Source organism: Branchiostoma lanceolatum, chromosome 6 (genome assembly GCF_035083965.1).
Source record: "Branchiostoma lanceolatum isolate klBraLanc5 chromosome 6, klBraLanc5.hap2, whole genome shotgun sequence".
Classification (NCBI taxonomy): Eukaryota; Metazoa; Chordata; class Leptocardii; order Amphioxiformes; family Branchiostomatidae; genus Branchiostoma; species Branchiostoma lanceolatum.
The window spans coordinates 15,670,270-15,692,573 of NC_089727.1; the positions used below are offsets into that span (position 1 = coordinate 15,670,270).

A 22,304-nucleotide genomic window follows, 5' to 3' on the forward strand; every position below is an offset into this window, starting at 1 on the left:
TGAAACTAGAAGCAATTGCTTCCACGAGTCTTACCATTGTTTCTGTTTCCCCTCACAGACAAGGGCCCGATGACATTCGGCGGGAACAGCTACATCAGGTACACCCTGGCGAACAGTGTGGACCAGATGTCTACCCACTTGTCCCTGGCAATTCTCCCCAGGAGTCCTAATGGAAAGATCATGTATGCTCGGGGAGAGTACGACTACAGTATTCTTGAGGTATGTTACTATCTTTGATGTTAAAAAAAATCTTCTTGTTTTCTTTTATTTTTTTTTCTTCAAAAAGATTCTTCAAATTTTTGTTGTTCTTTTTCATACTTCTTAATAAATTAAGTATAATCTTAAGATACTTGATGACGTTACTTCTGTGAAGGAGACTTTAATGAAAACTTCAGTTGCACAAAATGATGGTCTGTTTTGTTTCAGTTGATCAACGGGTATCTGCAGTACAGGTTCAACTGTGGTAGCGGTGAGGGCAAGGTCACCATGGAATTCGGCGGATCAGAAGTCACCAATGGCAAGTGGCACTACGTGGAGGTTTCTCGCAACGGCGCCTATGCCGAACTGAAACTTGATCACAAGTACATAGCAAGAGGCAGTGCCGCTGGCGAGAACAAAATCCTGAACTTGGACGACAACGACATCTACTTTGGCGCAGAGGTGGCCAACGGCATGCGGAAGAAGCGTGCGGCAGTCGTCAGCAACGGATTCCTCGGCTGCATGGACGACATGACGCTGAACGGGGAAAGACTGCCACGTGCTGGAGCAAACAGTGTCGCGACTCTGAGGGACATGACCGGTGTTGATTTCAACTGCAATGACGGGATGGAGACCCTAGGTGTGTGCGGCAGCAACCCTTGCATGAACGGTGGGAGTTGTGCTGTGGTTAGTCCGTCCAATCGATACATCTGCAACTGCTTGCCACGTTTCAGTGGCGACAACTGCCAGATCGACACGCAACCGTGCAACTCCAACCCGTGCAAGAATGGGGCTCGCTGCAAGAACTTGTTGAACGACTTCGAGTGTGAATGTCCGCGAGAATGGTACGGCAAGCGTTGCGAACACTCTACCTCATGTAACTGCTTTAACGGGGCCACCTGCTTGGACACACCAAGCGGAAAGACCTGTAGCTGCCCGGATAACTTCAAGGGGGAAAAATGCCAGGACGACGTGAACGAATGTTCGCGGAATCCGTGCCTAAACGGTGCCACTTGCCACAACACCGAGGGGTCCTATTTCTGCAACTGCACTGCTAACACAAATGGCCTTCACTGTGAGAACATCATCGAGATGATCATGCCCAAAATCGAATCCAACAGCATCAACATCGGGCTGGAGGAGATAATCGGCATCATCTGCTGCATCATCTTCCTCCTCTTGTTAGTCATCATCTTCGTCATGGTCCGCCGGTGCCGGCAGAGGAGGAAACGCAACCCTCACATGAGCGACATCGTCGCCACCGGCGGCGACCCAAACGGCATCATGATGACGGAGAAGAGGGACGACTTCCACCGCGATGCCAAGATGGTCCACATCGACACCAACCTGGACGACTACCGGCCGCCGCTGCCCGCCAGACCCATCTCCTACACACCTAGCCTTTGTGGGAACTCACTGAATAATCTGAGTGACGGGGCGATGGGTGCCGAGGTGGAGCCTGTCTTCTCCTCGAGCACGGACATGCTCGCTGTCAGAAATAAGAACCCTGCCATTGTGTGCAGCGTCGCACCGACATTACCTCCACCACCGCCTTCGAACTCAGCATCAGACAGTGACTCCATTCAAAAGCCAGCTTGGGAGTTTGAGTGTCCAAACGTTGTTGAAGGATACGTAGAAAGTAAGTAACACCCTATATGTGAAAACCTCACTGTCACCTCATGTCATAAACACCTGTCCTGTGCACCTTTGTCTTGTATCCAAAAGCAGGAGTACCTTTAAAATGTGAGTAGGACTAGACCGGAAAATTTTAGCACTTCTAGTAGGTGTTAGGAACAGGCACTCACACAAGGTGTAGGTGGAAGCCGAAAACCAGCTGTAGTCTTAGCTACTAACACGGCGGTTGTGGTAGCACGGAAAAAGAGCAGGCGATAAGAGGGCGGCACATTTTTGAGTGTACTCCTCCTTTTGCAGGTAAAGTGAATGATGCGGATGCAGTGATGAACAACATAGCAAATGATGAGATGCAGGTCTACAGGAATGAGGGAGGCAGTATGACTGACATGGTCTCCCTAAGTTCACTGCCCTCTGAATCATGTGATGAGGATAATATGCCAGGTACGTCGTAGTGGAGACCATCGTTGGACCCTTCTTCGGTAGCAGGGGGAGCACCGCTTCTTCTGTGTAGTCTCTGCACTCTCAAAACTAATAACCCATTTCACTTGTTCATCACTGTTCATCACTGCACGTTTGTGTTTCGTACCAACTCTCTTCATCTTACTCTTAACCATTCCTGAAGTCTATTCTATTGTTATAGATGTGTATCTGCTATCTTTGTGTGTTATGGTGAAACTCTTGATCTGTATACTACTTGGGTGATAGGTAGATCTGCTTGTCATGTCATGCCATCCTCCATGCCTGACTGCCCTTTATTCTTCCCTCTCCATTGACAACCCTAACTACCCTTGCTATCTTCTTTAAGTCTAAGAATATGAGATAACGACATAACCAACAGGAATGTTAGGGGAAGAAGAGTCTATGTGTTACATTTCTTCCTGATCTTATGACATGTATTTAGTGAATGTAACATTACATTAAGGATTAGAAGTATGTCATTGTTGCCTGATTTTGGACAGGATTGTCAACTAGTCTCTCTTGTTCTACTTGAAAAGAACATCTCTATAGTATAGACAGGCAACTAACCGATCATTCCCTCTCTCCATTCCATCTTCCGCTGTTTGCCCCCACTGCCCAGATAACTTCAACAATCTTGACAAACCAGGAGGTACTGCTATAGTTTTAGTGTTGCACTCCTTATGGTTATCCTTCCAGTCCAATCCAGGCAAAAACAGAGGCCACGTTTTCTTCTTTTTCTTTTATAGGACAAAAAACCTGCTGCTTTCTGGCTCTATGTTTATGTATGTTATCATCTGGATTTTTGCATTGCATTGGAGCCTCAGTTTTTGCCTGTCTAAGTGTAGTAAGACTGAGATTGCAAAAAAAAGAAAAGAGTTGACTGTCCTGCTAAGCCTACCACCTTTCACTCCTTTCTCTCCTCCCGCCTCTCTTGTGCACATCTGTAGGCAGAAAGCATGCAAAGTTGAAAACGTTCCAATCAGGATATACGTAAGTATGTGCACAAATTCCATCGAGGAGTTAAAGTTTGGCCCCAGGCCTCCATGAATGATCCCACATTCTCATGCATACAAAACCTGTTGTGACTTTACCTTGTGATGTGTCTCTTGAGATTTCTTGCCGATTGCGACTGTACCCATCCAAGCTTGTATCTCTCTCTCTCTACAGAGGAGAAGAAATCGTACTATAAAAAATTCAGCTTGTACGGTATGGTTACAGAAGAGGACTCACCACTTCATTCGGTGGTTTAGATGTATGTCCCACCACTTGCTTCTTCCAGAATATCAAATTTTTCGTTCGTTTCTTTTCTTTTTTGACCAGAAAAAGGAGTAGGAATGTAAAAAAAAAATGCTGGATTTTAACTCCTTCGTGGAACTTGCGTATGTACTGTGGCTTACTGTTTTGTGTCTTTGAGTAGTTCTCAGTGCGTGGAGGTTCGACCATACCCATGCACTGTGGACTGAAAGGTATTGTGTATCGTGGCAACACTAATGCACGCTAACAATTTGCTACCAGTGAAAAACCTTAGTACTACACATTACCTGTTTTTAATGCATGACGGAAATATACAAAACGAAGAAAACCAAATAACACAACGCTGAAATTAAGTATCTACAGTACCGTGATGCTGGTCTATTGTGCACGACTTGTCTTTTCTCTCCTGTCTCTTTATACTGACTTTTCTGGTCACATTTCTTCCCCATTCCGTTTTCAAGATGTCTACTAATAAACCCTCTTTCACTGTCCTTTCACATGCTGTCGGTATATGTAGAAAAAGTCAACAACTTACAGCAAGCCAAAGGTATCTTTACAGTCATTTGCAGTATCACTTGATGTAGTAATGCTAAGGAATCTGTACGTTGGTGAAGACAGGGAGAGCTTGTGTAATTATTATGTTTCACACTTTTCTGTCTGTAGACTATGATATACATTTGTACGAGACGGATGGGAAACATGCGGATATGTTTAGAAGGCAGCTATACAGATTGATCTAGACACACCCTCAGGTAGAGTACAGCTCACCCAGCTGGGTACATCATGGGTGAGGGCGAGGCTTCCTCAGACCTGTTAAGGCTACACACATTCTGCTCACAAATCTGTCTACAAATACGAAAAACACAACTAGCAAGGTCACATACAGCCATTTAAAAGGAAGTTACCAGAAAAACACAAGCAGAGATCCTTGACAGGTCTGTAATTCTAAGGCTTGGTGGCGTTGGCTGCACTTGTTAATAGCTTCCCCTCTTTAAACTGTCTGCGGTGAATGGATTACTCTTTGGGAACAAGGTTGCCCATGGTTACAAAACTACCCATGGGAGCAAGCTTACCTGACTGCTTCTCTTGGGCTTTTTACTTTACTGTTGGTTGTCAAGGAACTCATCACTCTCTGAGCTTCTTTTATAAAATCTGGATAAGCAAGTTGAAAAAATGGAGAACTTGCCAAGGTTTACTAAATCAAGTGTTATCTTTTATTTTCTCTCTTTGATGAAGGTTGAATCAATTTTGTATGTTTAAAGGTTATCTTTATGTTCATTTATAGATTTTTTTCATACATCATTGATATCCCTTAAGCCATGATGATATCCGTGGACTGAAACCATCTACACATTAATGAGTAAAAATCCTAGTTCAATTTATTTTTGCAGCTACTCAGATTTCTAGTATCTATAAATTCCAATTACAAGTACCTGGAAAGCAGCCAAAATAACCCCATGAATCCTGCAGAGTGTAGTTTTTACTGTAGCGTGGCCCCACGTTGAACCCTACTTTACTCTCCCTCCTCTTGGGGCTGCATGAGTGCTGAAGCCATGCTCCCCTTCTTACACTGTATAAATCATTGGGTCCCGGGGGGGACCGGAACAATTTCCTACGCCATATCGCCAATGGGCGTAATAAAGCCCCCAATGTGTAGTTGGGAAAACCACTCTCCTAAATTGAGCTGGGCTGGGACAAAATTGCATTCACGGTTTTAGAAAACGTGCCTCTCGATGTGGGCCACAGATTCCTCAGGAACATATTGATTTTTGCATATGTCAGCCACAGGGACAGTTTCATCAAATATGTCTAGACATGACTTCTGTATCTGCTTAATACACTCAAGAAATCTAGTTCAAACAAAATAACAGAGATATGGTTCTGCAAGATGCCTATTCCTTTGCAGCGCATTGCAAATTGTGATGTAGAAGAGAAGGATTTTTGTGGAATGTGATGTCTAACCGTTGTCACCCCCCTCCACCTCCAGGGTACCACTGGGACTGTTCTGATTGGATGCCCAGCAGTAACCTGCCCAATATCACAGAAGTGCCAATGTGTGAGATGCCAGACTCCTCCTCATCCTCCAACAACCACAGCCTCCCTCACCAACATCCTCACAACCTCCACCACTACGACCCTAACGTCTACAGCGACGGTTACCAAGGCGATCCCAGCGACTACACCGACCACGAGTACGTCACTCAGTACCCGGACGACGAGTACGGTGCCGGGGAGAGCGACTTCCCTCCGCCGCCAGACGAGCACTATCTACAGTACCCCGACGACTATCAGGACGGGTTCGCGCCGATCCAGCCTCCCTCCAACATGCCCGTCCCTGAAGGCGACCACATGTACCGCCCGCAGCACTACCACCCCAACCAGTACCTCCCCGCGCACCACCTGTCGGACGACCAGCTGCCGATGACGGAGCAGGAAGACCACGATTACGTCTACCCGCCCAGCTACCAGGAATCCATGAGCCAACTCCCGCCTGGTTACGACGACTACGGCAATGGGAGCGAATATAACGCGGACTACGAACAGTCTAACATCGATGACGTCTCGGTCTCCATGTACACCACGTCCAACGCGTCAGTGTCGGACCTATCGGGGGCCGACATGGACGAGAGCGAGGTTGCGCTGAGTGACTACGAGAGCGGCGGGGAGGGAGACAACGAGGGAAGCCAGGGTAACACACGAAGCATGCCCCAAAACGACTTGCACACGGAAGTCTGACACTCACAGCAAGTTGCTTAGCTACACCAAACTGGTGTATCATGGTGTAAATGTAGCTTTGGACAAGTGCCTGTACTGTATATTTGTAGTTTGTGGTTAAATAATGTATGTACAGTTTTTGGACTTCAAAAGTCACCTATAATGTGTAAAGATGCTGATGAGATGGTAGTGATCTTTCATCGGCAGTCCGTATTTTCTTATGGCAATCATATCATATAAAGACTTTTTAGGAAAATCCAGCATTCAACAAAAAATACGTGTATGTACCAATGTTTTACTAGAAAGTTGTACCAAAGATTTCCTTGTAGTGGATGGTAGTTTTGATCGATTGTGAGTCAGAAGATAAAAAGATTTAAGATGTCTCTTACAAGGAAGCCTTCATTAATCGAGGTACACAAAACTATTTAAGAAAATAATGCGGCTTTACTGTTGGTATTGTAGATTGTAAGTAGATGCGATTTGTTCCCAGTCTGCCAACGGACTAGGTAGTGAACAGTGTAACAAGTATGGTTTCTTATCTGTGTTCGTAACATGGACAAGTTGTTCACTCCAGTTGGTCGGGTGCTATTACTAAATAGTCGACACCCCCAGCTTTTTATATGGTGCTGCATCTCAGTATTGTAGTGTTGATTGTGAGCCCTCAAACTGCCAGCTTCCCTGAAATCTGGACTGTACGAAATCATTCTATTTTCAGCAATAAATATTTTATACCATTGACGGGAAACGAAACATCCTACGTAGCCCAGCTGCTTTGTAAAGTGACGTAGTTTATTTGAAGTAGTTTTTAGAGTGTGTGCAGCTTTTATATGACTTTTATGTCGTTGTTGTTGTCCCTTTTGTGTTTGTATCGTTAAAAAGTCAACACAGTGGAGGTGCGTTGGGGCCTCCAAAGGGATGTGCAAGTTGTTGGCAATGTCTTGGATTTTGAGTTGCAAGATTTAATGTTGGCAGCATTTTTTTCCCTTCTAAGTGAAGATGAGTGTTATCGAATGGTTATGATGTGTATATTTTTCCACATTTGGGAACGGTAAAAACATCCATCCTTAGAAGGTTGTACTACAGGTATCGTAACCACCCAGTTTACAATCTGCCGTCTTTTGTCATAATGCCACAAGCAAATAGTGTTGCTTGCGGAGAAATCTTTCAAATTAGAATAGCTGTCCATTTTCTTCGTAATTTACAATTGAAGTCACAAATGTTGATGTATATTTTGTCTTGAAAACCACAAGTGTAGTTCTCACTGTAAAAATACTGGTCCTAGCTGAGGTTTCCCGAAGGTCATTTCGATGTAAGTGACTTGTAAGAAGGGCAGAAAACACTATTTGTAAATTCAAAATAAAAACATCTTCAGATCATCAGAGTATTACGACTTTTGTATTTTCTACATTAAAATTGTTGAAAAGATGTGTTCATCTCTCCCCTGTGTTGTCCTTTTGTTTACTCAAGTAAATTATTTGATTTTGATGTATAATTGTAGTAAACAATACATCTTGTAAGCAAGTCATCAATAATGGGGAAATGGTTTTAACGTTTTCCTTTAAAGCCAACGTCCAACTACATACAATGATGGATATCAATTCCTAACTTCTTGAGATACCCTGTAAAAGCAATCAGCATGGTACAATATTTCATTGTGTACGCTCGTGTCAATGATGCCTCCTAGCAGATCATTTTGGTATGGCAATGGAGGCCTGGATCGCCAGCAGTGGTAGAAAATTTAGAACCTCACACTTATTATCATAATTGTTGGACCGCTAGGCCACTTTCTGCTTACGATTTACCGAAGCCTGTTCCAGTAAGAGAAAATTGACAGGTACAAAGTAGGGAACGTCTTTACTATCGGAAATACATGCAACTTTACAACCGGGTTAATAACTGTCCACATTATGTCTGCTTGGTGCCTCGAGTCGATGACCGACGCAAAGGAACGTTAAGTGTTTGTGGAAGACGCCCCTGGATAAGTTGCCGTCTTACACGGAGGTACTGCTCTTTAACAATGTCCAGGTGTTCCTGTCCTTTGAACACTGCCGGGTTGAAGAGGTTGTACTCAGGTATGAAGAAGTGAGGGAGATGTCTTTCATCGATGAACGACACCAACTCATCGATCACGTACACCAAGCACGTGACCAGGTTCTCCTTCTCCCAACCGTCCGGCCTGTTTGCGATTGCGTGAAGCAAGACCGTTTTCAGGTGGTAAGAGGCGAATCCGCAGTCTGGACCGATGACTTCTAATAGCATGCTCTGGAGCTTGATGTACTTCATGCATCGGAGGCAATCTTTACGACATGTGGTTGCGTGGTTTCCATTGTCCGTTGGATTAAGAATATGTCCAGTAAATAAATCTTTCTCAGTCTGTGAGAAGGAGAGCCTCCATAACACACCGGCAGGATCTGTGTCTAGGAAAGAAACAAAAGAGTTGGTGAGACTCAACCCAAAACATGAGAGCGGTACATACTTTATAAAGTGCTAAAGCAAAGGGAATATAGAGACAACTCTTTAACTTCTACTATGGCTTCCATAGTCAGCAGATTCTAAATTAATGAAAGGATAGTCAGAAAGGCAACTACGGAGAAGTGAAATATACCGTCTGGTGCTGACTTGGCCACCGCATGGAGGGCAGTCCTCCTCACTGCTCTGATTTCTGACTGGGTGAGCCAGTGTTTGACACAGCCTTCCCATCCTTTAGTACACTGTGGCCAGGGTTTTGGCAGCTCCAGGGCGAGCACCAGGTCGATTGATATCTGTATCTCTTCCTTTGAGACGATCAGTGTCACAGCCGGGCACCCGTCTTTCTGCTCTTCCAGCTCTACATCTAGTCCTAAGAATACACAGAAAGGATTTACTTCAATCCCATTTCTGACAACGTCTTAATAATATGTAGCATCCATCTATACATCGGACACAGAAACAGGTTGAAGCGAAGAATAAATACAAAACACAGCAACATTTCTGATACTTAAAGGGAAAATGTATGTATAGCTAATTAACTCACCTTTGAAAGGACTGCCCGCCTCAGCTCTTTTCAAAGTACTGACGGCCTCTTCCACTAGTCCCCTAAACCGGTTCAACAGTGTTTGGGGGGACAAGAATCTGCAAAATGAAAAGGTACAAAAAGTTGTTTAACACGGCATGGTCTTATGTGTATATGCTGATAATGAAGATGATGATGATGATGATACATGTGTATGGTAGTGTACGATTGGTCCATTATTAACCAATCAAAGAGGCTAACGCATCCCTAGCACACCTTCAAAGACATGTAAACATGAAATAGTGACGTATGAGTTTTGCTCCTTTGTCTCTACATGTTTTTCATCAAACTCACCCGTCCGGGGTTGCATAGTTACGGAATGAAGACTTGTTGTTCTCTGGTAGCTTCACAGCTACCATCCCAAGACTGGGCTCCATCTCGGCCAACTCTAGATCCTCAACGACCTTACCGTAGATACAGAACATGATGTCGTACTCGTCCGTCGTGTCAACCTGGAGATTAAAAAACGTACTTCAATACTAGTATTGCAGTATGTGGGAGGTAAGTCACCACAGAAATTCCCGACTAGTGCAAATAGTTAGCAAGTAATCTCATTGGTGTCTGCGAATTGTCTTTCCAGTTATATGATATATGAATTAGATTCTATTCTCAGAGATCGAAAGTATAGAATGTGATGATGCGGTTTTTATAGCACACTTGGCATTGGATCACTGTCTCGTTACATACACTTTTTTTTATCATTCTTGACCTGAAAACGATATTAGTCGCTCGACGCTCGAAGTTACTACACAGATATGTACTCAAAAGAAGGAAAGTACATTTTGCACGTCCATTTTGTATGTAAAGCGTTGAATCCTTCTCTACAGATTACGTTCCCAGCTGTATCAGAGGTTTCTCACTAACAAGTTCCTAAACGTTATAGCGGTACTGTACCTTTAAACGTTCGAAGTAGCTTCCAGAATTCAGTCTCTGGAACTGGAATATGTCACTCTCTCCTTCGTTTTTTGCAGCCTTTTTAATTTCTTCGGCGATACCGTCGATGATGGGGTTGTAAATCTTCGACGTGTCCGACCTGTCCTCTTGTGAAATCCGGACAACGTTGCTCATGGCTTTCTGTAAACCTATTCTGAGACATTGTTCAGCAGATCTTCGTATCGCCTGTTTGTTCGGTTTGCACATGCTGGCAGTATTTGTGTTTCGTTGTGAACGAGCGCTGCTGGATCGTGAAGAACCTCTCCGTCGGTCTCCACTATCAGTTTCTTCATCTTTAGGATTTTGGGAGTCACGAATCTTGTCATTCTCTGTCTCTGCGTCTGACGTTTCCTTAACTACAGCCTTGCTCTCGTCCTCAGCACCACCCGAGAGGTACTTTTCACCAACTGGACCATAAGTTTTCTCAGAGTTACCTTCGCTATGACGTTCCTCCGTCTTGGGAGACTTTGTTTTTTCTGATGGCGTCCTCGCAGTTTCTTTTGATGACTCTTCTTCGCGTGCCGTTTGCGATGGGTGCTTTCTGTATCCAGCAGGTAAACCGCTTTTCCATATCGCCCCCCCGGCAGGCGTTTTCTTGAGACCACAACGTGGCATCGCTTCGCAAACGTGTATCTTTCAACAACGGACAAGTGACCTTTCAAAGTTTTGGCGAGGAATCCTGACCGTCACTGAGTCTTTTTCTGAAAACCTGTGACGATGGAAAAAATCAGAAGCAAATTTAAGTAAGAGGAATGATAATGTCAAAACATTGCAAGTTCTGTCTGCGGGATTGAAGTGTAAAAACTCTGCATTCACAAGAGTTCGGAAACCTCATACATTCATGAAAAATTTAAAACCTTTGTAGATTCTTTGTTTCATTTTGTCTCATCAATTATGACAATAAGGTTGTAAGTAGCATATCATTTGAAAGTGAACTCTTAGTCAGGCTGTTCCAAAATTACATTCGAAACTCCTTTCCTTTGGCAGAGTTCCACGCTTACATTTCATCTTAACTTATTAACATTTGCACAATCTTTGCATAGTGATGTGCATCTAATTTACATGTTACAAGTACGTAGATACATGCATCGCCATATATTAAAAGGAATTATGACATTTTGACATTAATTATGCAAATTAGGCTCTTCTTTGCAAAATTGGTATCTGTTAATATCTACCTGCCATAAATTACGTACGTCACATGCATTAAAGTGCTTCTATGAAAAACACTGGAATTATAGAATTTCCTCATTAGTTATGCAAATTGAGTCATAATTGCGACCAACGCCTATTGAACTTCCCTGTATAGCGGACTACCCTTGACATACTATTCACTCTATTTGGCCGATTCCTACTATTTTCCCAGCGATCAGCGGAGCCTGGTAGAGGCTAGTACAGCCCACCGAAACCAAGCCACGTCACGGGTCACGCGTGTGGGCCTGCTCCCGGAAGTACCTGGGTTTTCCCCGCCTCTCCCACAGTAACTCCAGCGGTGTGTCAATTCATCATACAAACACAGATATGTCAAACACGCAAACATTTTACAATCATTTCAAGCATAGACCTACTGACGATAAGTTCACATAGGCTACGGAACGTTAGATATACTCAATAGCGTTACAGTTGTACGTCCCCCGAGTATGATCGTCATGATTGTATCCCGGATCTTGAAACCTGAAATTATACAAATACGGGCTGAGCGGTGTTGAACTCAAACTCAAGCTTGATAAAACACAACAAAAACGTTGTTGAATCGCTGAAGTTTTGAACACTTCTACTGTCATCTTACGAAAGACTGGACAATGAATTTCTTGATCATGGTCACCGTTTTACCATTCTCTACACCAGTTGAAAACATTATATAACGTCGGACCATTCCCGCCTTGCAAACGGAATCTGAAAATAAGATTTGGTGGAATGAAACTCACCTCTTCAATGTCCTCTTCTCAAACACTAGACTTTGACGTCCATCTTCAAAGCACGTGTATATACCACCAATGTTGTGGAACTTCGAGTGTATATGCCTTCCTAGTAGACAGCTTTCACTTTCAAACGAAGAGACGCCTGTGACGTCACCGTGACCTGTGACGTACTCCCCTTGGCTGCCAAGTGCAGTTCTAAATATGGCAGCGCTAGACTCAGGTACCGAGGCCACGCCTTGGCCACGCTGACTTCATTTTTATTTCCATGAAAAAATGGATATTTCTATGGGGATTTTTTTATGGAGATATTGTTTTGAGCGTGTTTGCGTGTGTGTTTTTGCGTTTCGGCGCATGCGCGCCGGAACGCATTGTCCTGGCTTTTACCTTGCAGGCAGGAACCAGGGAAGCTTGGTTCAACACTGTGTCGCACACAATAAGACCTTATATGGCAATACGTTCCCAAATCCTTGTATAGCCGTTGCCTTATATGGCAAGAGAGCACGAAAAGGCAGGCAGGCTAGATTTGCATGTGACACAGGAGGGCGACCGCATGTAACTGCTACAACTGTTCGGAAATATCATTGCATTGTGGTTTCGGACTTTGATATCCTGAAAAATGACCATATTACATCTATTCCACAAGATTGCAGAAGAAAAAAAATGATTTCGTCAAGAAAACGACCAAAAATCGGCATAAATGATACCATATAGTGAGGTTATAGCATTACGTCCAGAAGATCCGGGTTCGCGTCCGTGCATGGATTTTTTTTTTCTTTTTAGATATTGAATATCAAAAATATATATTGATATTATATTAATCTATCAATATCATATTTATGAATATCATTTTTTTCATTAATAAATAAAAAAAAATATTTTATATTTGTTATTTTTAAATATTCATTTAATATATACAAGGCCTTTGTCTTATGAACAGGACTTCATAGATTCCAAACCCGGCATTCGAATTTTTCTGTTCATTGTAATGGAAAATACCGTGCAGCGGCTCCTATGCGCGGTAAGATGATTCTTGCAAAACACTCGCCACTAAACTTCTATCCCCGATGTAAACAGAGGCTCTTGATGTTGTTTGCAAAACAGCGATTCTTTGTTACAGTAGCAAATGCTCCATTGTTCAGTATCGACTTCATTCAGACAACACGGACGTGGAAAGTGGCGCCCCTCGGCACAAAACTATGGGAATTTTCATGAATTTTAGCAAAATTACCCAGGAAAATAAGGAAGAAATGTTGTAAATGCGGAAACCAGAATAATACGGATGAGGTAGCTGTTGATTTGTTTGACATTTGGTAGTCATTTTAGATAGAACCTTAGCTGTTATGAACTTCTATTTCACTTAATTACCATAGTGCTGATGATTCAATGGTGCTTTTTCAAATTTTATGTTTTATTGCGTGCCATGTACATAATTACATTGATAGCTTTTATAATGAGCCTATTATACATTTTACAAATAAGTACAAGTTGTAGGCCAAGACCAGCTTTTTCAAAAGCACTTAAGTTAAGTGACGTAACTTCAAAATTGCTTTCCCCAATCTGCCTTTCTCTATTAAAACGGTACTCATTTCCCAAAATGACAATTTTTCTTATAGACTGAACAGCCCTTGAGTGACTTCCTCTGGCAGATTTTACTTCAAGTAAAGGGAAAAGACAATTCACACTCATAAACGTAGCCGAAACGCCAGCTTTTTTTAAAAGCTCTTGTTTCGTGTGTGTTTGTGTGTGTCGGTCCGGATACTTATAGTCAGCATAGCTCAAGAGCGTCTGGATGGATTGTAATGATATTTGGTATGTGGGTAGGTGTTGGGAGAATAAAGGTCAAGGTCGATCTTGGGTCCTCTGGCATGTGACACTGGAACTGCATTGGCGTTTTTTTCAAAATAATCCAAGGAGAATAACTGAACAAAGGGACGACAGATTTCCATGTTATTTGAAATGCAGGTAGCTTAGACAGAGATGTACACAATGAAGTGCAAATGATGCAAATTGGGACTGAATTTGTAATGAGGAAACTCTATATTTCCAGTCTAGGCATGTTGTGGCAGTAGTTTCGAAACTGGATCACATATTCCCCAGGGACCCAACAGGTTGTGGTCATACCACAGAGGGGTATAAAATCAAACCTGTATGCTTGTTTCTATTATGTGGATAGTTTAAGAGTTAGTTGATACAGTAGAATCCGCTTAACTGCACACCCCATTTGCCAGCGTATTTGGTGCATTGCAGCTGGACCGGTAGTACACTGTATCATACAGGAGGTGAATAGTTTATAAACCTCGGTGTGCTGTATGAACTTGTTAGTACACATTTAGATGTTAGAAAGCTTTCGTTATACAGGTACAGTGCGGTAACACCGTAGATTCCACCTCTTGTTAGGGCCACGTTTATGTATTAAAACAGTAAATTTCAAATTCTCAGGAACATCTCATGACACAGTGAGTGAAATCAGTCTGCGCTAACTGAAAGCTTGCAGTTCGTGGCCAGAACTTTATTTGCAGTAGTGGACTTTTCATCGTCAGGTACATTACCATATGAATGAAAACTAAGCACACATGTAGAAAAAAGTCAGCATTGCTGTTGATAAGGGAAGATTCGTGCCTTCAGGATAAAAGAAAAACAGTTTGAAATTTTCCTCTAGATGCTACCTAAAAAATGCGTCATGTATGGAAGACTGGGCCGTGACTTAAAAACTTGTGTAACCCGCCAGAACCAACTCAAATTGAGGTGAGTTCACCCAAAACCAGCATGCCATTCAGGTGTATTATCATAATTTACCCAAATGGCTATGTCTGCTCTACATTAAGTGATATATCGGAGCAAGATAACAACAGGCATGATTGTTATACGTAAAAACATTATATGTATTCTTCATTTCAAAGATGTCCAAATATATATATGAATTAACCCGTATATCGGGGAGGAATCAAACGTACCTTTTCAAACGTTTCAGTTAACGTTGTTGGACCACAAATGGAAATTCTACAGAGCTACTCTGGGCTTCATGCAAGATAATTCCGAGTTATGTCGTTCCTTGGAACGACAGCATCCCCGTGTTGGGAGAAGATGCCATCCCAAGTGGGTTGGCATGTGCGAGCCTTGGACGGCTGGGCTGAGCTGTCCTATGGCTTAGGAGATCACTAGTTCTCTGTCTGGGAACTTAGTGTCTCAAAAAACTAGGGCCCTCCGTGGTGCCCCTTAAGGCCGGTCTGGCCACGCCAGGCTGCGTCGCAAGACGTCACGTAACACGATGTCGCATTAAAGTAAAAAATTTCGTCGTTATAAGTTTATTTTCCCACAATTTCCCAGACTCTTCTTGCCCTCCCCTCGATACAAGGTTTAATATTGTATGCAAATTCTAATTTGTTATTGCAAACCCGTGTTTGGTTTCCCCAGCCCCACCTACACCCCCGCAAATCTTTACACTACCTTAAGAACAAGCATCTTTCGTTCGTGGTTTGGACACCAAAAAGGCCATTAGGGTAAATTATGTTCATGAACACCTGTAACACAGGTGAGTGTAATTAATCTGAATGTAATAATCGACTTATTGAGAAACTCCGAAGACTGGTCAGGACATCTATCAATCAATTTGATCGCAGGCAAACTCCGGAGGCCCAGTAGCTGACGTGAGGATACAAATGAAAGCCAAGCAAAAACAAAGAAACAGTTCAAAGAAAGGTATTCTTTATTCAATACTTTAGACATAAACAAGAAAAGAAGGTAATAAAAACACATCTACTGAACCTCATTCTGTCATAAATGCTACTGCGAGAAATCTGACAAAGGAACAACGTCCAACGTGTACATTGAAACGAACTCTCTCGTGCGTATATGCATTCACACTATCACTTAAGATATAAAAACAAACCTTATTTCAGTTAACATTAAATATTTTGTTATTTGTAACGCTTCTACACCTCAACATTCAAAAGTTTACTGAATACACACAAGTTGATTACAGATGCATGCAAAGCATGGCCACCTTGCGAGGTTTCTAACAATAACAGCAGAACGGATAAATCTACGTACAATAAGATACAAAATATATCTATTTATTTATGTATCTATTTATTTAACACATCATTCTCTCACTGACTTATTGTAACCTTTAGATATGCAGATATGCAAATGATTTACTTATGAAAGTTTTCCGTTATGTCCCTAGTACAAACTGACTTGTCACTTAACACTACTATGATTCATGCCAATTTGAAATACACTACTTCCACAGGATGTATATTTCACTTGTGGTCCAGACACAAAATAGACCATTTGGGTAAATTATGTTGATGAGCTTCTGTAACACAGGTGATCGTCATTAAGGTTGAATATATCTATTATTATTCTGGTAAATTATGAAGATTTTACAGTACTTCTTTACAGAATTTTTTTCCAAAGTACTCATATTTAAGTTTCCATAAGAAATAATGACAAATATATTTATACCGTATGAAGCTCATGGGAATTCATTTTGCAGTTGTAAGATCATAGGAATACGGCATTTCTATGTTTTTACATCTGTAAAATGGACTCCGATGAGCTTCTGCACTGGTCCCCGCAGCAGGAGGAAGATATCGGCTCTGTGATTCTTCGAACTTCTGCACCGGTCCCCCCAGCAGAAGGAAGAGGCCGGCTCTGGCCGTGGGTTCACCCAGACAAGCTCGGCGACCAGCACTGCAGAAACTGGGGAAAAGAACTATAACTCACCTTACCATAGTTTTATACATCATTTACTACTGACATAAGACGATAATTAAACATCCGTGACACCTTCACGACCAGATGATGCTGATGACAATAACAACAACAGTAGAACAAACTCCTCTCCCCTGCCTCATGATATATTTACGAAACGAGCCAGTAACTGTTCTAGTATTAAAAAGGCGCCGCACATACTTGAAACGTAAAGGCGGACAACCACAAATCGTTCTAAACATACAAAATAAGACATCCACAACAACTGACATTATTAAGCATTGCATAACTCTCGATGTATCGACATAACCGGAACAACAAGATACATACCTGCATACCTGGTCCTCTAAACTTGCACCGAAAAGCCGCGGAATCGAGAAGTCCTGTCTGAGACGTGCACAGGTAACACACGTCTGCGGACTCACCTGGGCTTAACGTCAACAAACCTGAACTTTCTGATCTTTAACCTTAAGTTCACTATGGTACCTGATACACACATAACGTCGCGGTATGTTTGACGTACTGTCAAACACGTTTGCAGATAACTCTCATTTAGTATGAAAGTTCACAAGCTAACTCTAAAACGCTTCTCTTTGACTTTTTTCTAACGTTCTGTCTCTTTTGTACTAACCTACATTCTCCTCCGATCTTGAACACAGCTACATCTATCCATATTCGTAAACTCAACGGGCCACACCTGAACGTAACACGGTGTTAATAAAGCGCCGCCCAGTGACAGATGCAGGTACTGCAGCCGCTGACCTCCATCCACCGTCACAATCGGGCTGCACCTGACCGTGACACGACTATGCTAAAGCTCCGCCTAGTGAAGGGTGAAGGTATCGCAGCTCAGGAGTGCCCAGTTGAGATAATTAGTCTTGAATCAGCTGGAACCCAGGAGAAGATGTGCAGTCTGGTGATTCAAGGTTTTATTGCATCAACGTTTAACTCCCATTTCCCTAAAAACTAATTACGTCAGACAGACATGTAGTTTTGGACGGGTCTACTGACGCTTAATGTGAAACACTACATGTGAAACCAACTCAATTCAGTTCTCATCTATCCTTAGTCTAACTATTGTAACGTCGGGGCACCACCGAAGATCAAGCAAACAGTTGTCTCCATCCTTCTCGATTTGAAATAAAGTGACCGTGAATCAATCGATTCACATCTAACGCGCGTACAGGACGCGATATGCCCCCTTACATATTTTGATGAACCAAAATATGTTCAACACGAACATTATGGGATTCAGAACAAAGATGTTGATGAGAGGGCCTGATCCAATCTTGTACAGTTCGCCTGTCTTCATGTGTGGAATCACTCCGAACCAAATGGGGATGGTGAGGATACGGCAAAGGAAGAACACCACCAGCATGACCACACCGTTTACTTTGTACAGCAGGGAACGACGATGGCCCAGAGTGTGCAGAATCAACCTGGATTGGAGACATGATAATATAATAAAACATGACGTATCAACATCCGAGATACTCATAAAGACATTACACTATTACACACTGCCTATTTGTGCTTATCGGTGTAGTTCACCTTTCGAAGTGCGCATGTGCAGTGTGATAAAAGTTAAAGGCCACTGTCATACCGATAAAACAGGCAGAGACCTTAAACTTTGAAATTTACCCACAATGCATTACACTGTGAGGTAGCATAACATATCATAACATAACATGACATGACATGGCATGACAAAGACATAGACATAAACATAGACATGACATGACATAAACATAGACATAGACATGACATGACATGACAAGACATAACATTAAGAATACGTATTCTGACAATGTTATGTTTAGGGTTGCATGGATATCGATAAAAAGTTGAATAAATGCTAGGCATCTAAACGGTTGAACTCCTGTGGCTTACCTCATATTAACGAATGGGGTGGACAGTTCCGCCAGATACCAGGTGCTCGCAAAATACAGCCCTGCAGGTACAACCTAGGAAACGAGTTAACATTTTTAATGGACGGTACATTGCATATGATATGTTATACTAATGGCTATCACAAGGAATGATGTGTTCTTGTTTTGTGTAACAGATAGAATCCGATCAGGGGAGAACACGTATTCTGATGTTTCGGGTAGCATCGATCATATGGACAAAAAGTTACATACGTTCTCGGCATTCAAACAATAGAACAGAAGGGTCTATCGGATTATCTCTTCTCAGGACAACAGGGTTTCCCCTTCAACTTATAAAAGTGTGATTTTCAAGAGGGCCCAGTATATACAGAACATGTTACATTTAGTAAAGACAAAAGTGGGTGGCATTCAGTAGCTGCCCGCCCATTGGCTCATTTTGTGGTGGGTCTTGCACGAGAGGATAAGGTGAGTATGCTTAGAGAATAGGGGTGGGTACCGGTACCGTGTACCGGTACAAAACCGGTATTTTCTTATGGACCGGTCCAAAAAAAACCGGTCCAGAAAAAATCAGTGTTACCAGCAGGCGGTTACACATAACCGGTCTAATACAAAATAAGCAGATTTATTAAACGAGTTGTGGTTTCCTTTTTCGAAGACGTTAACGTTAGCTGTTAATCATATGTAGATGAGTCAATAGACGGCGAGTGCACATTAGTGTGCACCGAGAATAATCACATTATTCTAATATACAATTTGAGCATAATTTGTAGGACTCGCTCTCCAAAATATCATGTACTGCGACACTACTTTAATCAGGTACAGGTACAGGTCCGGACCTGGACCTGACCATCTCATCTGGACCTGGACCTGGACCGGACCTGAATTTTCTGTACCAGTACCCACCCCTATTAGAGAAACAACTTGGTCAGATGACAACTTACAATGGAGTTACAAAACGCCCACATGGAAACGACGTGATGAAGAGCCATTCTCCAGTCTCGTAGAGGGGCATACATCGCCATCAGTACGGTGTCTACGGGTCAGCAAGAATACATGACGATGTTCCATGATTGCTTATTTTACGGTACATGTATTAAAGTGAACAGGATAACAATTATTCAAGCAACTGTATAGATTTTGAAAATGGCCAGAAATATTCACAACGTTTCTGAGAAATTTTTCAGACACTTACCGACTGCCGTGTGGCCAACGAAGATGCATGCAGCATGGACAAAGATAGGTGTATAAAACCTGTTGTACATTGCGGAATATATCAATTAATTTAAGAAAGGAAATATAGATTTCTTATAGCAGTAGATCTATCTGTTAGGTTTTAAATATATCGGACATTTTGCTGCAGTAACCATTAGACAGCCACTAATGAGCCATGATCAACCTACCCATACCCATATATCGACACGAGTTATGCTGCCCCCCCCCCCCCGGCAAACATACCCAGAAACAAGTCCAAAAACAAACCCCGAAACAGCACCGAAAACACATCTCTAATGTTGAGAGGAAGAGTTCAAACATCTCATACAAACCGTGAAATATTTAGAGGTTCTCGTGTCTTGTTCAATTATAGTTCTCCAATTATGCCAATAAGGTTTTGGTTAAAATACTCGTGATTACTTCCCTGATGATCACGTGACCAAAATCTTTTATTGGACAAATCACTGATTTTGATTGACGTCGACATCCTTGAACGGTTGATCCATTCAACGATATTTAGGGATAGCTTACCATATATCTTCTGGCTTCAAGCCGTCGACAAAAAGGAACATGTACAGGCCAATACCACCGACAATGATAGAATGGAAGATGGACATCATGCTGAAAGAGTATATAACGTTATATTGTTTTATTAAATAAAACAAGCTGTGTAGAGAAGATATGTTAAACTTTATGAATTCAATCAAAGATATACACATAACGTTAGTGATAGCAAACTCATTCTTCAAAATTGATGCGTAAGAAAATGACGATAGTACATAAGTTTAACCCGTATATTGAAGTTTCGCCATTCTGTAAAAAGTCTACAAATAGTTAGATCTACATATGTATTTTTACGGGAGTTTTTGCTCTGGTTAGAGTTTAGCTGTCTGCATCCGATCAGTAGCGTAACTTATGATGTAACGGTTCATGTTTGCAAGTTTCTCCTGTATACATGCCACTCATTGCTTTGCAGATCTCTCACGAATCCACCATCATAAATTGAAAGTAAATCTTTTTTCTTTCAATTTCTACCTACTTCAGGAAACGGATCTTCAGTAGTCTAACGTTAATGCAGGTATTTATATAAATGATCATATCTCATAGACAGATCTGTAACCATGACAGCCTTATCTGTTGTCTTATTGTCCCGGGCGCTGAAATCAGGGACGTGTTTACTGATTACAATGGCCAACGTAGGGCGGGTTCCGGTGTGAAACACATTTTAAGGTGTCCTGATTACTAAGAGAAAAAAGAACGAATATCATGATAAAATAGAAACAGTATGCGTAATACAATTATGATTGTGTGGATACGACGTCAACTGTCTGCTAATGGTTTTATCACCTGTTCAACCAAAAATCTCCACATACAAACAATGTCGTCGACCCCCCAGAATATACAGAGTTCCTGAAGAGCAAAGATGTCTCACCTGTTCCTCAGTACCACCTGTTTGTTGGCATGTAAAGTCACGAAGGCAGGCGACAGTTTCTTCAGCAATGGGTAGGACAGCCATTCAGAGATGACAAAATGGAAGACGAAACTGCCAGCCAGCGTCAACATGTACTGAGAGTCGTAACCCATCTTGTCCTGTGTATTGTCCACCATTTAAACAGAATCTGATAACGCTCCAAAGTCCACCTGAATGACCAACTGTCTTCGTAACGCCACACACAGAGGACCAGTCAAATGCAATATCGCCCAGAGGGAGAAAAAAACTACAACACTTTTTTATTTCGGTCTTGTGGATCATGAACACATCAAATTTTCTATAGGACTCCGAAAAACTCCGAACCCATAACGTTTTGTTAGCTTTTTGACCTCTAACCCCAATGTCCCTTTCGCACCTTACCGATAAATAGCGTTGAGAGTTATCTAAATCATCTGCAGATATGTCAGGGTAAACCCCTAGCGATCGAAATAATATTTGCCGCTGCTGGGTTGGACTTTACCTGCAATGATATTGTTAGCCGTTAGGCGGGGTTTCTGAGCCGTGTGCAGGAATCTTGATGCAGATGCTCAGCAACCTTGATCGTGATGCCGAAAGGACTTGTCCAAATAAGGAAAACGCCTGTATGCTGCTAAGTTTTTCTGTTAAAGGGAATACATGTCTTTGAGATTGGGAAGGGAGGGGGTGCATTGAGAATGGATATTCTGATAAATGAAAGTATTTGAACAGCAGCTCCCTCCTGCAGATCAACTAGAGTTGTTGAGTGTGACTTCACTGTAGCATGGTCTGTTTTACTCTGTAATTTTGTAAGGACAGAAGACGAAAAAATGCCCACAAACAACAGACCAGCACAATATACAATATCCTCC

The 22,304-nt window shown here is 42.2% G+C and overlaps 3 protein-coding genes across 9 annotated transcripts in view; 1 reads left to right on the top strand and 2 right to left on the bottom strand.

Annotated features, from left to right (window-relative positions):
* The window catches only part of LOC136436814 (protocadherin Fat 1-like), a 67,556-nt gene extending 59,870 nt beyond the window's left edge, over nt 1-7,686 (top strand). For 3 of the 5 annotated variants that reach the window (XM_066431155.1, XM_066431154.1, XM_066431156.1), the window contains 4 exons: nt 59-219; nt 427-1,837; nt 2,131-2,274; nt 5,534-7,686. In XM_066431155.1, the coding sequence (XP_066287252.1) occupies nt 59-219; nt 427-1,837; nt 2,131-2,274; nt 5,534-6,282 (2,465 nt within the window). In that variant the 3' untranslated portion in view covers nt 6,283-7,686. Of the gene's footprint in view, nt 1-58; nt 220-426; nt 1,838-2,130; nt 2,275-4,209; nt 4,299-5,533 lie in introns of all 5 variants that reach the window. The other 2 variants (XM_066431159.1, XM_066431157.1) reach the window with 2 other exon arrangements.
* On the bottom strand, nt 7,638-12,336 carry LOC136436818 (cyclic GMP-AMP synthase-like). Of its 2 annotated transcripts, none has more exons than XM_066431169.1 (6): nt 12,175-12,336; nt 10,208-10,955; nt 9,608-9,765; nt 9,275-9,372; nt 8,867-9,100; nt 7,638-8,672 (listed from the first exon to the last, which is right to left on the bottom strand). In XM_066431169.1, the coding sequence occupies exons 2-6, from the start codon at nt 10,859-10,861 to the stop codon at nt 8,167-8,169; spliced, it is 1,650 nt and encodes a 549-aa protein (XP_066287266.1). In that variant the 5' UTR covers nt 10,862-10,955; nt 12,175-12,336; the 3' UTR covers nt 7,638-8,166. The 2 variants fall into 2 exon arrangements, with proteins under 2 accessions (XP_066287266.1, XP_066287265.1); XM_066431168.1 differs by having other exon boundaries at nt 7,638-8,678.
* Nucleotides 12,337-15,851: 3,515 nt separating this feature from the next.
* Nucleotides 15,852-22,276, bottom strand: LOC136436819 (TLC domain-containing protein 4-B-like). 2 transcript variants are annotated; one of them, XM_066431171.1, is made up of 7 exons: nt 21,418-22,276; nt 20,517-20,606; nt 19,966-20,024; nt 19,715-19,806; nt 18,775-18,848; nt 17,223-18,323; nt 15,852-16,872 (listed from the first exon to the last, which is right to left on the bottom strand). In XM_066431171.1, exons 1-6 carry the CDS (start codon nt 21,591-21,593, stop codon nt 18,056-18,058), a joined length of 759 nt encoding a protein of 252 aa, XP_066287268.1. In that variant the 5' UTR covers nt 21,594-22,276; the 3' UTR covers nt 15,852-16,872; nt 17,223-18,055. The 2 variants fall into 2 exon arrangements, with proteins under 2 accessions (XP_066287268.1, XP_066287267.1); XM_066431170.1 differs by having other exon boundaries at nt 17,215-18,323.
* Nucleotides 22,277-22,304: the final 28 nt, after the last annotated feature.